This window comes from Cricetulus griseus, chromosome 3 (genome assembly GCF_003668045.3).
Source record: "Cricetulus griseus strain 17A/GY chromosome 3, alternate assembly CriGri-PICRH-1.0, whole genome shotgun sequence".
Taxonomy (NCBI): Eukaryota; Metazoa; Chordata; class Mammalia; order Rodentia; family Cricetidae; genus Cricetulus; species Cricetulus griseus.
This window is the reverse complement of record NC_048596.1, coordinates 58,542,317-58,557,299: the sequence shown is the minus strand read 5'-3', so window position 1 is coordinate 58,557,299 and position 14,983 is coordinate 58,542,317. Positions and strand designations below refer to the sequence as shown.

General features: G+C 47.3%; 1 protein-coding gene across 1 annotated transcript; it reads right to left on the bottom strand.

The window, feature by feature from the left end:
- Positions 1–578: 578 nt before the first annotated feature.
- Positions 579–1,376, bottom strand: Ins (insulin). Its single transcript, XM_027409202.1, has 2 exons — positions 1,190–1,376; positions 579–724 (listed from the first exon to the last, which is right to left on the bottom strand). Exons 1-2 carry the CDS (start codon positions 1,374–1,376, stop codon positions 579–581), a joined length of 333 nt encoding a protein of 110 aa, XP_027265003.1.
- Between the last annotated feature and the right edge of the window lie 13,607 nt (positions 1,377–14,983).

Sequence of the window (14,983 nt, the reverse complement as noted above, 5' to 3'; positions counted from 1 at the left end):
TTTCCATGGCCTTCCAGCTGAAGTTCCCAGGTCCAGTTTGTGGCCCTTTAGGGACTCCCTCTAAAATAGCTCTGGAAGCAGAACTCAGGAAAGCTAGGTGGAAGCTGTTGTTGGAATATTCGGGTCCTCTTTCTTTTAAAATTTCTCTGGGGCCCTTGAAGGTCCAGGGCGATGAAGCAATGAAGCATTGGCTCCTAGCTGCCATCACCATGCCTTCCAAAGACTCCAAGCTCTTCTCTATTCAGCTAGAAGCAGCAGGAGTCAGGGTCATGGTCCTCCCAGACAACTCAGGGTGAGAGTTATTATGGGCAACCTAAAAGCATTGGCCACTTTGGGGAAGGAACTATCTATGTTCTAGGTTTGGGTCAGTGGACATCTGTGGTTGCCCAGGGAGCCAAGAGAAAGATGGGGGTGCAGAGAGCAACAAAGAGGGACCCATTGTGGCCAGGCAGGTGGACTAAGCTGGGGCCATCCCAACCAGCCCCCACCCCGCTCACATCCCACACACACACACAACTGGTAGTGCTCCTTCAAAGGTTTTATTCACTGCAGGAAGGTGGGCTGGGTGGTGGTGAGGCCTAGTTGCAGTAGTTCTCTAGCTGGTAGAGCGAGCAGATGCTGGTGCAGCACTGATCCACAATGCCGCGCTTCTGCTGGGCCACCTCCAGTGCCAAGGTCTGAAGGTCACCTGCTCCAGGGCCGCCACCCAGCTCCAGCTGTGTCACTGCCAGGGAGGCAGTGTCAGAGCAAGCCAGAGTGTCAGCAACATAGAAGCAAAGACACATGGGACAATCCAGTCAGGGGCAGCTGAGCAGCCTCCTGCCTACCCCAGGCTTCCTCTCACCTTGTCTCTCCTGCTAAGTCAGTATGTGGGACAAGTCACCGGGCATGGACACAAAGAGCTCTAAAGCCTACGCATCCTGCCACCAACCCCTAGTGTTTTATGGCGGCCCCAAATAGGTGCCTATCCTGGGGCCTGCCCACATGTCTGCACCTAGGAGCCTCAAGGCAGGATTCTCATTCATTCCCAGCAGCCGCTGTGTTTAGCTATGTCTAGCTTCCCACGGAAATGTGCCCCTGCCCAGTTCCTCTGAGACCCTCCACACCCAGGACATAATCTGTGAGGTCCTGTGGGCAAGGAAAACCAGGGTGGCAAGCACTGGGGACAGAATTCAGGGGCAGAACTCACCTTGTGGGTCCTCCACTCCACGACGGGATTTGGGTGTGTAGAAGAAGCCACGCTCCCCACACACCAGGTAGAGTGCCTCCACAAGGTGGGAGCCACAAAGGTGCTGGTTGACAAAAGCCTGGGCAGGGTTCGGCTCCCAGAGGGCCAGCAGGGCCAACAGGGGCAGAAGGCGCATCCACAGGGCCATGATAGAACAATAACCTGGAAGATAGGTGGGGTTGAGACCAGCAAAGGGCCCATGTAAGAGAAGAGCCCATCACACCTTCCCTCAAGTCCCTGGAGTCTTGGCTGGGGAGTGAGGCCCAGTGAGGAGGGTACGCACCTGCTTGCTGATGGCTTCTGATTATAGCTGGTCACGTAGGGCTGGGGGTTACTGGATCCCCACTAGTTTTATAGTCTAAAGCTCCTCCTGTCTGCCCCCTGGACTCTGGTGTTTGGTCCATTAAGGGCTCCAGGGGGTGGGTCGGCAGGTGGCCAGAGGGGCTGAAGCTGCAGTTTCTAAACACTTCCCTGGTGCTGGGTCTGCAGAAAGCTCTCAATGGACGTCAACAACTCTACTTAGCCCTAGAGTAATTAGAGTCTTAACAAGGGGCAGGGTGGCCTGATGATCCAGTTCACAGCAGGGGGCATCGTCCCAGAGAGAGCCAGGCCTTCTTTGGCCTTGGCTGAGCAATATTCACATCATTCCCCAGGGAGCTGGAGCTGTTGGGGGTCTGGTGTCCCTGTCCCTTGGACTGTTTCATAGTCCCCATTGATAGCCAGGTCCTTAGCTCAGCTGAGACCCCTGCTCACTCACAGAGGTAAGGAGAAAGCAGAATTCAGGCAGAAAGGAATTTGCTGGTCCCTTCCCCTCCATCTTTTCTTCCACAAACCTACTCAGGGGTCAGCTGAGCTGAATGAAGCCTTGTGGTACACCCTTCTATCCCAATACTCCAAAACAAACACCTGGAGGCCAGCAGGTCCCACTAGAGGCACATGCTTTAGAGCCGAGTCTCTGCCTCTGTCTCTTAGTTCAGGCTCTACCCCAGCTACAAAACTCTTCTCAGACTCCACTTGGAGTGCTTGGGGGTTCTTTGACTCCTGTCCATGATTTGATTTGGTACTGCCCTGTTCCCCAGCCAGCCAGCAAAAACCCTTGGTATAGTTGCATGAGCTAGAACTCTACCCTACATGGGGCTTTATAGCCACTAGACTAGAACTATGGGTCCCTTGCTTCCTGCTCCCTGCCTCCCCCCACCCCACCAAATTGCTACAGCCATTCACACTCTGGGTATCTGAGACACTATAGTGGACCCAGTGGAGCAGGGGATATGTGGGCACCCCAAGAGGAGTGCAGGCAAGGAGCAGAATCCAGGTGGGAAGACAGACAGTGGGAGGGTCCTCAGGACCATAGCAAGGCTAGAGGGCCTTGCTGAGGGTCTCACTGGGGCTCCAACCTCCCTAGGAATTTTGTCTACTTTTGAGACCTTTCTCAAAGGTATAGCTAGGCTTATCTTAAACTCACCATCTTCTTGTCTCAGCCTCCCAAGCTCTGAAATTCAGGTATGTACCACCACTTCTGGCTCTCCTTGGTAACTTAAAAAGGCTTAGGGCTTTCTTTATGTTATTTTTTATTTCTGTGACATTTAAACTTTTTCTGGGGTTCCAGTGACATATAGGGATAACCCTGAGCATCCTTGCAGGTCTTTAAGCCCTCCACAGGACCATCATGGGGTTCAAACCTCTCCAGAGTTTCCATGAGGACTACACCTAACTTGAGTCTCAAAGCAGCTCATTGGCATGCCAAAGCTGCAATGGGTTTACCCTACCCCAAAGTTGTAGCAGGGCTCACAGCCTATTTCGGGGTTCCCCATGGTTGGGGCCTCACATGGTGCAGCACCTGGCTCCCTGTGAAGGTTTCATTGTGACTCTGGGCCTTTCTTAGAGTCTCCCCAGAACAAATGCCTTCCCCAAAGTCTCTGTGAGGTTTTAGAACTCCCGATGACACCCAGAGACAGCTTCAGTTTCTCAGTGGGGCTAAGACTTTCCCTAGGCATGTTTGGAGCTCACAGCCTTCCTCAGAATCTCAATAGGCATGGTGGTCCTGCCATATCACTGCTATTTTTAATTCTTACCGCCTTCCCAGGGTACTAAAAGGACTTGGGTTTTCTCCAGATGTTAGGGAAGCCTGGTCTGCTTGGGGACTCAGTAGGGCTCACACTGTCTCCCTGGCTCTCATCCAAACTCATGGTGTTCCTGAAGGCAACAAGGGGATTTAAGGCCTTCTCTAAAGTCTCAGTGAACTTCACTGACTTCCCAAGATCTGAAAAGTACCTAAATCTTTCCTCCTGTGTTAGTTCTGTTCATATCCTTGTGAATGAATCCCCCAAAGAAGCAACTTGAGAAGCTAGACCCCATGAACAAAAGGTTTCACAATCTCCCAGAACAGCACCACCTGCTGGGGACCAAATGTTCAAACACAGGAGTCTGTGGGGAAAGCTTCACACTCAAGCCATCACACCAGCAACTCAGTGAGTCCCCATGGTTGCAGTGGGACTCACAGCTTCTCCTAAGGTCTCAAAGGAACACAGAACCCTCCAGGGATCTCAGTGGGGTACACTGCTTTCTGTAGGGTTTCAGTGTAGCTCTCTGTGTTCTCCAGGTCTTTAGAGTGTCTTACTCTCTGCCCCAGGGTCCCAGATTCTTAATGAAGCACCCCTCCACCTGAGGGGCACTCAGTAGGCTCCCTCCACACTCATTAGCATGTTGCAATTCTGAGACTTTCCCGGGGCCCTAGAGGAGCTAAGGCCTTGGGATCTCAGTGAGGTTAAGGATTTCTCTAGGATCTCAATAAAGGCCAGTCTTCTCAGGATCACATGGGATTGAAGGCCTTGCTTAAGATTTAACATTGTTCCAGGCTCTCCTCCAGGTCTCAGTAAGGTTCATGGATTTTTTAAAAAGAATTTCTGAAGTCTGAGGCCCTTCTACGGTGTCCTAAAGGTGCCCTCCTCCCTCCTCAGGGTCTCAGTAGCCTAGCAACCTTTTCTAAGGCCTCAGTGGAGCATGAGAATTTTCCAGAATCTCAGCAGTACTCAAACACCACACAATTGTCTCAGTAGGGGAGAAGGCTTTCTCTAGAGTATCTGTGGGTTGGAAGCCTTCACAGGGGTGGGGGGGGGAGATGAGGAGGAGTGGGAGTGGTGGTGGAGTGTCTCATTAACTTTCATGGCCCAAGGTCCCATGGCCTCAGGAAAATTCACAGACTTGTCTGAAAGTCTCAGCTCTTCTTTTATCTCAATATTTTAACTAATTAATCAGTTTGTTTGTATACTTCCAAATGAGGAAGTCAAATGACAATCCACAGGGCATGAGTCCCTCTTTCCATAAATGGGTCCTAGGGATAAGCACAGGTCATCAGGCTTAGTAGCAGACACCATTACAAGCTGAGACATCTTGTTAAGTGCAGGTCAGTGCTTGCTAAGGGCCTAAAACCTTCCCAAGGGTATCACTTAGGTGTAAAACTTACAGATGGACTTATCAAGGGCTTAAGTCCTTTCCAGTGACTGAGTTCGAGCCTAAGGACTTCTTGGTCTCAAAAAACCAAAAACCAAAAACCAACCAACCAAACAAAAAAACCCAAACAAACCAAAAACCAAAACCAAACCCTAACCCTTTCATAGTGACTCATTGGGACCAGGCTTTACCAGGGTCTAAGTGGGACCCCAAATGTTACCACCAGGGTTTAAACTTGTCTTAGGTCCCTTAGACCCCAGTGAGGACCTGGGGAAGGCCTTAGATGTAATGACACCTAATTTAAGACTTTAGTCCTCAATGATAGTTTAGAGAAGTTCTCTGTCCCCAGGGAATGCCCAAGGCCTTGCCAGGTTTGCACCAAGGCCTAAGACCTTTTGCAGGTCCTCTTTGGCCTGAAGCCCTATCGAAATGACCTCACTGAATCTTAACACCTTCTCAGAGTCTCACTGGCTTTCCCCAGGTATTCACTGGGTCTTAAGGCTTTCACTAGTTTATTACTGAGTTTGAAGGCATTCCCTAGGTTATCATTGGGTCTTGAGGCCTTCTCCAGCGACTGACTGATGCCTGAAGTCTTCGCCAGATTCTCACTGGGATCCCAGGTCTTCCCCAGGGTCTCAGTGGGGCCTAAAGCTGTCTCCAGGGTTTAAACTTGTCTTAAATTTTCCCTAGGAACTCACTGGGACCTAAGGTGTTTTGATTTGAGCTTAAGAGCTTCTTGCAGTTAAATAAGGTATAAGGACTTCCCCGTGACTCACTGGACTCAAGATCTTTCTATGGTCTCTCTGGGGGACCTAAGGCATTCAGTAGGGTCTTTCTGGAACATAAGGCATCTCCAAAGTCTCTCTAGGGCCCAAGGACTTTACCAGGGTCTCATTAGGGCTTCCTGACTTGATTGGTTCTTAAGGCCTCCCAGTGGAACATAGCATCTAAATGGAACATAAAAATCTTCCCACATTCTTCCTGAGGCAGAAATGCTTCTTTAAATATCACCCATAGCTAAAGCCTTTCTCAGGATCTCATCTGGGCCTAGCGCCTTCCCAGAGGAGTAACATTTTAGGGATTCTAGAATCTTGCCCAGGGTCTCAAAGTGGCTGAATGTTATCTCTAGGTTCTAATGGTGCCTGATGACTTCCCAGGGTCTCATAGAGGTCAAAGGTTTTCTTCAGGGCTATTCTGTGGCTTAAGCTCTTCCCAGTGTCTCTCTGTGACCCAGGCCTTCCCCAGGGGCCTCTAGCCCTCCAAAGTTTACAATGGGGGCTGAGAACTTCTCCAGGATGTCACAAATATTGAGGTCTTATATTAGATGTCACAGAGGACTAAGATCTTATGTCAAGTATCTCTGTACTTAAGCCCCCCCCCCCCGCACCCCCTTATTCTCTCTGGTCCTGGGGCCTTCTCAGGTTCCGACTGGAGCCTAAGTCTTCCTGACAGTACTTACCAGGGTTTAAGGCTATCTACAGGTTTGCTTTATGGCCTAAGGGCTGCACTATAGTCTCACTGGGGCCTAATACCTTCACCAGGTCTTCACTGGGTTCTAAGGCTTTATTCAGGTTCTCTCTGGACCTATGGCCTTTCCCATAGTCTGGACAGGGCTGAAGGCTTTCTCCTGGTACTTGCTGGAGTCTAGGGCTTCCTTCAGGTTTTCTCTGGGGCCTAAGGTTATCACTGAGACCCGTCTTTCCCGGGTTCTCACTGGATCCTAAGCACTCATCGGGGTCTCACTGGGGCCTAAGGTCTTCCCAAGTTGCCACTGGGGTTTAGGTCCTTCCTCATATTCTCACTTGGTCTTAAAGCATTTCCTAGATTATGAAAATCTGGAGTCTAAGGCACTACCCAGGCTCTCAATAGACTTAAAAAATTTTCCAAGTTTTCACAGGGCCTATAAGGCCTTCAACAGATTTTTTTGTGGGTCTGAAGACCTTCTCCACATTCTCACTGTGGCCAAAACCTTCTAAGGATTGTTACTTGGGTTTAAGGTCTTCTTCAGGTTCTCACAAGGGCCTAAGCCCCAGGATTTAAGGCCGTCTGTAGAGTCTTACTGACATTCCTCCCATTGTCAGTGGAGCCTAAAACTTTCTTTAGGTTTCCACTGAGACTTAAGCCCTTCCCAGGGTGTCACTGGATCCTTAGGCCTTCTCCATGTTCTCAATGAGTCTTAAAACCTTGCCCAGGTTCTCACTGGATTCTACGGCATTACCTAGGCCGTAAAAAATTTCTAAAAAATTTCCTAAGTTCTTATAGGGTCTATAAGACCTTTAACTATTTTCACTGGGTCTCTAGGCCTTCCAAACATTCTCACTTGTTCCAAGAAATTCTACAAGTTCTCACTGGTACTTAAAGCCTTCTCCAGGTTCTCACTGGGACCTAAGGCATTCCCCAAAGTCTCATTGAGGCCTAACACCTTCTTCAGGTTCTCATTGGGGCCTAAAATCTTCTACAGGTTCTCACTGACATCTAAGGACTTCCCAGATTATCACCAGGTTCTAAGGCCTTCCCCATGTTCTCACTGGGTCTAAAAGCCTTGCCCAGATTCCCACTGGTACTAGAGACTTAACCAGGGTCTCACTGGACCTAAAAATTTCCCCTAGATCTTACAGGGTCTTTAAAGCCTTTAACAGGTTTTCACTATGTGGTGGTTTGAATAAGAATCGCCACCATAGGCACATATACTTAAATGTTTGGTCACTATAGACTGGCTCGGTTTGAAAGGATTGGGAGGTGTGGCTTTGTAAGTGTATGTGTGGCCTTGTTAGTGTAGGTGTGGCCTTGTTAGAGGATGTGTCGCTATGGGTGGGCTTTGAGATTTTCAAAAGCCCGAGTCAGACTTAGTGGCTCTCTCTTTCTTTTGTCCTCAGATCCGAATGTAGAACTCTCAGTTACCATGTCTGCCTGTGTGCCACCATGCTTTCTGCCATGAGGACAATGGACTGTCTTTGAAACTGTAAGCAAGTTATCACTAGGGCCTAAGGCCTTCCTGGGTTCTCACTGGAGCCTAAGGCATTACCCAGGATCTCACTGAAAATTTTCCCCAGTTCTCAGAGGGTCTCTAAGGCCTTTGACAGATTTTCACTGAGTCTGAAGGCCTTCCTCATGTTCTCATTGTGGATTTTAATCCTCTGTATGTTCTTACTGGGGTTTAATCTTAGAGATTCTCACAGGATCAAAGCCCTTTTCCAAAGCCTCATTGAGGCTTTGGCCTTGCTGAGGTTCTCAATGGAGCCTAAAACATAGTAAGGGTTCTGACTGGAGCTTTCAGTCTTCTGAAAGTTGTCACTGTGATCTAAAGCCATGTTCTCACTGGGATCTAACACCTTATGCAAGTTCTCATTGGGTCTTGAAGCCTTGCTCGGGTTCTCAATGGAGCTTAAGTCAAGGTCTCACTGATAACATAAAAATTTTCCCAAGTTCTCACAAGTTCTATAAGGCTATAAAGTTTTCACTGGGTCTGAAGACCTTCCCTTGGTTCTCACTGGGGTCTAAAACCTTCTGCAGGTATTCATTGAGGCTTAAGGCCTAAGGCCTTTCCAGGTTGTTACTTGAGGTCTAAGGCCTTCCCCATGTTATCATGGCATCTTAAAGCCTTGCCCAGGTTCTTCTGGGTCCTGAGGCATTACCTAAGGCATGTTATCACAGGGTCTAGAAGACTGGCAGATTTTCCCTGCAACTGAAGACTTTCCCATTTTCTCACTGTGGCCTAAACTTTCTACAGGTTCTCACTGATCCTTAAGGCATTCTCTAGGTTTTCGGTGTGATCTAAGTCTTTTTCCATAGTCTCATTGAGGCCTACAGGCTTCCCCAGCTTCTCACTGGTGTCTAAAATCTGCTACAGGTTCTTACTGAGTCCCGAGGCCTTCCCAGGTTATAACTTGGATCTATATCCTTCCCCATTTTCTCACTGTATTTTAAAGACTTGCCCAGGTTTCACTGGAGACAAAGACATTAAGGAAGTGTCTCATAGGGGCCTGAAATTTACTTTATGTTCTCACAAAATTTAGAAGTCTTTAACATGTTTTCACTATATCTGAAGGCCTTACCCAGGAACTCACCATGGCTTAGAGCCTTCTACATGTTCTCTCCATAGGAGCTTAAGGCATTCCTCAGGTACTCAATGGGGCTTAAAGTCTTTCTCACATTCTCATTTAAGTTCTTAAAACTTCCTCCAGGTTCTCACTAGCAGACACTTTCTTCCAGTTATCAATGGTATCCTAAGGCCTTCCCAGGTTGCCACTTGGGCATAGGGCCTTCTCATTGGTGTCTAAGATTCTCACTGGACCTAAGACCTTTTCAGGTTATCACTAGGGCCTAAGGCCTTCCCAGTGTTCTCAGTAGATCTTAAACCTTGCTCACATTTTCATTGGAGACGAAGGCATTACCAAGTGTCACACTAGGACCTAAAAAACTCCCTAGGTCTCACAGGGTCCTTAAAGCCTTTGACTAGCTTTCACTGAGTTTGAAGACCTTCTCCATGTTCTCACTTTGGCATAAAAACATCTACAGATTCTCACAGGAGCTTAAGGCCTTCCCCAAGTCCTCACAGACATCTAAGGCCTTTTCCAAAGTCTCACCGAGGCTTTAAGCCTTCCCTAGATATTCATTGGAACCTAAAACCTTCTAAAGGTTCTCTCTGGGGCCTAAGGTATTCTTAAGATTTAACTGGTATATAAGACCTTCCCCATGTGCTCATTGGGTCAAAACTCCTTGCCTAGGTTCTCATTGGATCCTCAGGCATTCCTCGGGGTCTCAATGGGAACATGTTCTCACTGGTTCTTAAAGTTCTTCGTTTTCTCACTGGGGCCTAATGCCTTTTCTGGGTTGTCAGTGGGATTTAAAGTCTTCTCCAGGTTCTGAATGGATCTTAAAGATCTGCCCAGCTTCTCACAGGAACCTAAGAATATAAGCAGGAAGAAACAGAAAATTTCTCTCTTGTCTGCTGAGATGAAGGAGGTAATGTGTGCTGTGGCTTGTTCCTTCTCTCTGATCTCTCAGCATTTCCCTCTATATCTGACTCTGGCTTTTTATTATCTAGACCAATTAAGAACTCCATCTATAAGACATAACACTTTTTCCAGGTTCTCACTGGGGTCTAAAGCATTCTGCAGGTTCTTACAGTGGCTTAGGGCCTTTCTAGGTTGTCAGTGGGGTTTAAGTCATTCCCCTTGTTCTTAATGAGTCTTCATACCACATTCTCACTGAAGCCTAAAGCTTCCCCCAGGGTTTGGCTGCTACCTAAAACTTTTCTAAGTTCTCACTGGGTGTATAAGGCCTTTAGATTTTCTCTGGGTCTGAAGATTTTTCACATGTTCTCACTGAAGCTTAAACCTTTGTCCTGGTTCTCACTGGAGCTTAAGGCATTACCCAGGGTCTACTGGGGCATAATAATTTTGCCAAATTCTCACTAAGTCTACAAGGCATTCAGAAAGTTTCACTGGATCTGTAGCCCTTCCTATGTTCTCATGGTGGCTTGAACATTTCTAGAGGTTCTCACTGGTACTAAGACATTACCCAGGGTCTCACTGGTACCAAAAAATTTCCAAAGTTCTCCCAGTGTCTCTTTTTTGACAGACTTTTACTGTGTCTAAAGACTTTTTCCATGTTCTCACTGTGGTCTACCACCTTCTACAGTTTCTACTGAGGCTAACAGCTTTCTCCAGGTTCTCACTGGGATCTAAGGCCTTCCCTAGGTTTCTTTGAGGTCTTAGGACTTTCTGAGGATGTCACTGAACCTAAAACCATCTACAGATTCTCACTGAGGATTAAGTTACTCAGTTTTTCACTATGAAATAAGGCTTTCCCTAAATTTTCACTGAAACCTTCCTTAAATTCTCATTGTGGCTTCCCTAGTGTCTCACTGTGGCCTAAAACCTTCTCCAGGTTCTCACTGGAGTTTAAAGTATTCCTGAGGGTCTAAATATGGCCTAAAGTTGTTCTCATGTTTTCAATGGGTCTTAAGTCTGCTCCAGTTTCTCAGTGTAATTTAAGGCCTTTGTGAGATTATCACTGGGTACTAAGGCCTTCATAGGTTGTCACTGAGACCTAAGGTCTTCCCAGATTGTCACATTTTTGAAGTCCTTTTGCAGGTTCTTCCTGTGGCCTAAGGCCTTCCTGGGTTGTTACTGGGGTATAAGGCTCCACCATGTTTTTACTGTGGTTTAAAGTCTACTCCAGGTTCTCACTGTGATATAAGGCTTTCCCCAATATGCCATTGAAGCCTTTGTCCTTCCCCATGTCCTCACTGGAGCCGGTAACCTTCCCCATGTTCTCAGTGGGCCTAAAAGCCTTCTCCAGATTCTGACTGAGATCCAAGAAATTTTGAAAGTCTCATTGAGCCCTGTGCCTTCCCTAGGTTATCACTGGAGCCTAAAACCCTCAGCAGGTTTTCTGAGGGCCCTAAAACCTTCTCAAGATTCTTAATGGGGACTAAGCTGTTTCCCAGTTTATTACTGGGATATAAAGCCTCCCAGGTTGTCATTGGGGCCTTAGGCCTTCTCAGGTTGTCATTATAGTCAACAGTCTACAGTGAGGACCCGTGTCCTCACTGGGTCTTAATGCCTAAACTTGCAATGGAGCCTAAGGCAATAGCCAGGGAATTTATGGGACCCCACAGATTTCCCATGTTCTCAGAGGTTCTATAAAGCCTTCATCAGATTTTCACTGTCTCTAAAGCCTTTTTCCATGTTCTCACTGTGCTCTCAAACCTTCTATTGGTTCTCACTGGGGCATAAGGCCTTCTCCAGGTTCTCACTGAGACCAAGAGCTTTCTCCAATGTGTAATTTAGGCCTGAGGCCTCTGTGTTCTTACTAGAGTTAAAATATTCTCCAAGTTCTCCGTCATGCTAAAAGCCCTCTCCAGGTACTGTGATCTAAGGCTTCCTAACAGTTTCACTGAGGCCTAAAGCTTTGTTCAAGTTATCTCTGGGGTCTAAGACTTCCCAGATTATCCCTTGTATCTAAGGCATTCTGTAGTTTCTCACTGTGGCCCAAGGCTTTTTCCCATTGTCATTGGGGCCTCATATTCTCATAGTCTCAATAGATCTTAAAGCTTTGTCTAGATTCTCACTGAAGCCTAAGGAATTACCCTGTGTCTCAATTTACCTAAAGTTCTCCACAAGTTCTCACACATTATATATTAGGCCTTTATCAGGTCTGCACTAGGTCTGAAAACAATCACCATGTTCTCACAGTGGCTCAAAAGCTCCAACATATTGTCACTGGAACTTAAGGCCTTCTTCATGCTGCCATTGTGATCTAAGGCCTTCCCCAAATTCTCAATGTGGACTAAAGCATTCTTCTAGTTCTCACCAAGACCTAACACTTTTCTAAGGCAATTACTGGTGTCTAAGGCCTTTCCAGGTTGTCACAGGGCCCAAGATATTCCCAGTTTCTCACAGGAATCTAAAACCTTCTACAGAACTCACTGAGTTCTAAGGCATTCCCTATGTTGTTGACAAAAGTTTCTGGCCCACCCAGTTGCAGCCATTCAGTCCCAAATAAACACACATAGGCTTATATGAATCATAAACTGTTTGAAATATAGCTCAGGCTTATTACTATATAGCTCTTACAACTTAAATTAACCCATAATTCTTATCTATGTTTGGCCATGTGGCTTGGTATCTTTACTCAGTAAGGTATTCTCATCTTCCTTCATCTGTGTCTGGCTGGTGACTTCATCTCTGCCTTTCCTCTTCCCAGAATTCTCCTAGTCTGGTAGTCCTGCCTATACTGCATTCCTGGTTACTGGCCAATCAGCATTTTATTAAGCCAATACAGGTGACAAATCTTTACAGGGAACAAGAGCATTATCCCATATCACTGTGTTCTCACTGGTGTTAAACCCTTGCCCAGGTTCTCACTGGGGCCTAAGACATTACCCAGCATTTCAGGGTGGCCAAATTTTTCCTAAGTTCAAACAGGTTCTATGAGACATATGAAAACTTTTCTCTGGGTCTGAAGGCTTTCCCATGTTCTCATTGTAGCCTAGAACTTTCACCACATTCTCATTTTGACTTAAGGCCTTCTCTATGTTCTCAATGATATCTAAGTACTTCTCCTTAGTGTCAGTGAGGCCTTAGGCATTTCCCATGTCCTCACTGGGGCTTAAAGCCTTCTCCATGTACTCACTGGGGACTCAGGGCTTCCCTCTTTGAAATTGGGGACTAAGGCCATAGCTATGTTCTCAGTTGGGGTTTAAAGCCTTGCCCAGGTTCTCAGTGAAGGCTAAAGCATTATCCAAGGACTCAAGAGGAAATAAAATTTTTCCCAAGTTCTCACAGGGTCTATAAGGACTATGACAGTTTCTCACTGTATCTGAAGTGAAGGCCTTTTGTATGTTCTCACTGTGAAAATGTTTAGGCCTCAGTAGGATTGGGGTAATGCCTTAGGCTCTGGTGATAACCAGAGCAAGGCTTTAAGACACAGCAAGAACATAGGGAATGCCTTAGAACCTAATGACCACCAAGGAAGTCTTTAGGCCCCAGTGAGGATGTGTAGAAAGTTTTAGGACACAGTGAGAACCTGGAAAATGTCTGAGGGCTCAATGAGACTTTGGGACCCTAAACTATAAGGCTAAGGGTCAGTGAAAACCTTAAGACCCTGCTCACTAAAGTTTTTTCAAAGTTATCATTGGGGCTTACAGCCTTCCCATGTTGTCTCTGAAATCTAAGACCTTCCAAGATTTGTCCCGCGCGATCGTCTCGCCAGCAAGAACGACACAGGACACTCGGATCCTTCTGCAGTAAAGCTTTAATGCATCTTGAGAGAGAGAGCATAAGCTTACAGAGCGGAGACCCCGAACTCCCAAGAACCCATCCCTTATATAGGCTGGCAACCACTGCCTCGGACGTGTTACCCCCTGACTCGCTGCAGCTCATCGGACCATATGACGCAGAGAGAGGTAGAGACCAAGGGATGGAAAGTTACCCAGCACATGCACACTAACTTGTTTACCATTCGGTGCCTGCCGGATGCAGGCGCCATCTTGTAATGGAGAATGCAGGGACGGCTCCCCACATCTCCCCCTTTTTTATTAATTAATGAAATTCATATTTTTACAAGCAAATAGGTCACCCATATGTTGAGGGATAGAGGCAGAGGTTGTACCTTCCCAATCAAACATTAAGACTGTGTACGAGAGTCGCCATTAGGCTGTTAGCTTGACCCGAAGTGCTCTTGACCTGTCTTCTGCCGTTTCTGGGAAAGGGAGAGTAGGGCAGGCAACCCTTATGCAGGACAACATGCCTCCCAGAGAAGCCTGCATACTGGGCAACTCTCTGTGGGATGCCTTGCTCGACATCCCTCATGGGCTGCTCAAGCCAGACACTCTACCCTGTGCAATGAGCCTAGGCTCCGGGTGTGCAAGAGCTGTCTGGCTGGCAGCCTATTGCTTAAGCATAGTTAGCCAAATATCAGTGGAAGCCCCTTGTTCCAAAGCTACAAGCGCTTGGGCGATAACCACCTTGTCTCTCTTAGTTTGAGCCCTGAGCCTACAGACCAGCCAGAGAAGCAACACCAATACGCAGCAAACGGCTGCACCAAACAATCCCACCCCCACCCATTCCTTAAAATAGGAGACAGCTGAAGCGATCCATGATGACAATCCCTCCGTCAAGGACAGGTCAAGGCGCGTGGAGTTAATCTGGATAATAGCGGCTCTCAACTCCCGGGGAGAAAGTGGAGTTCCGACTTTTGAGGGTCCGAAGGGGCTCTTCGGGTGAGTCTTTCCGGGATCCACAGGGGATTCTCTTTGTCCTGTGGAAAAACACATATAGCTCCCCTGGATCTTATGAGAATAGGATCCGGGCCTCTCCAAAGACCAGTTAAGATATCTTTCCATTTTACCATTTCCTTTGGCCTTTCAGGTTCTGAGGTCTGGCGCTCAGCCGCAGTATGGCCCTGAGTGTCAATGTTTAGAAAATTAAGGGTAAAGAGTGCCATGGATATTGCAACTCTTGGCACCAAGGGTAAGGATGCTCCCATTCCCTCCTTTTGTTTGATTAAATAAGACTTAAGCGTGCGATGGGCACGTTCCACAATGCCTTGTCCTTGAGGGTTATAAGGTAGGCCAGTCAGATGGGTAACCTCCATCTGTCTGCAGAAGTGCCAGAACTTTTGAGAGGTATAAGCCAGCCCATTATCTGTTTTTAAGAAGCACACAGGTGGCTAGGTAACTTCTTTCTGAGGCAGGGTTTTTCTGTGACTTTGGAGCCTGTCCTGGAATTCGATCTGCCGGACCAGGCAGGCCTTGAACCCATAAAGATCCATCTGCCTCTTACTCCGAGTGCT

What these genes read in the sequence shown, in the direction of transcription:
- Ins (XM_027409202.1), bottom strand. Translation starts at nt 1,376, where the DNA reads ATGGCCCTGTGGATGCGCCTTCTGCCCCTGTTGGCCCTGCTGGCCCTC. An exon ending in TGGAGTGGAGGACCCACAAG is followed by an intron (nt 725 to 1,189) that starts GTGAGTTCTGCC and finishes CCTCCCTGGCAG; the next exon opens with TGACACAGCTGGAGCTGGGT.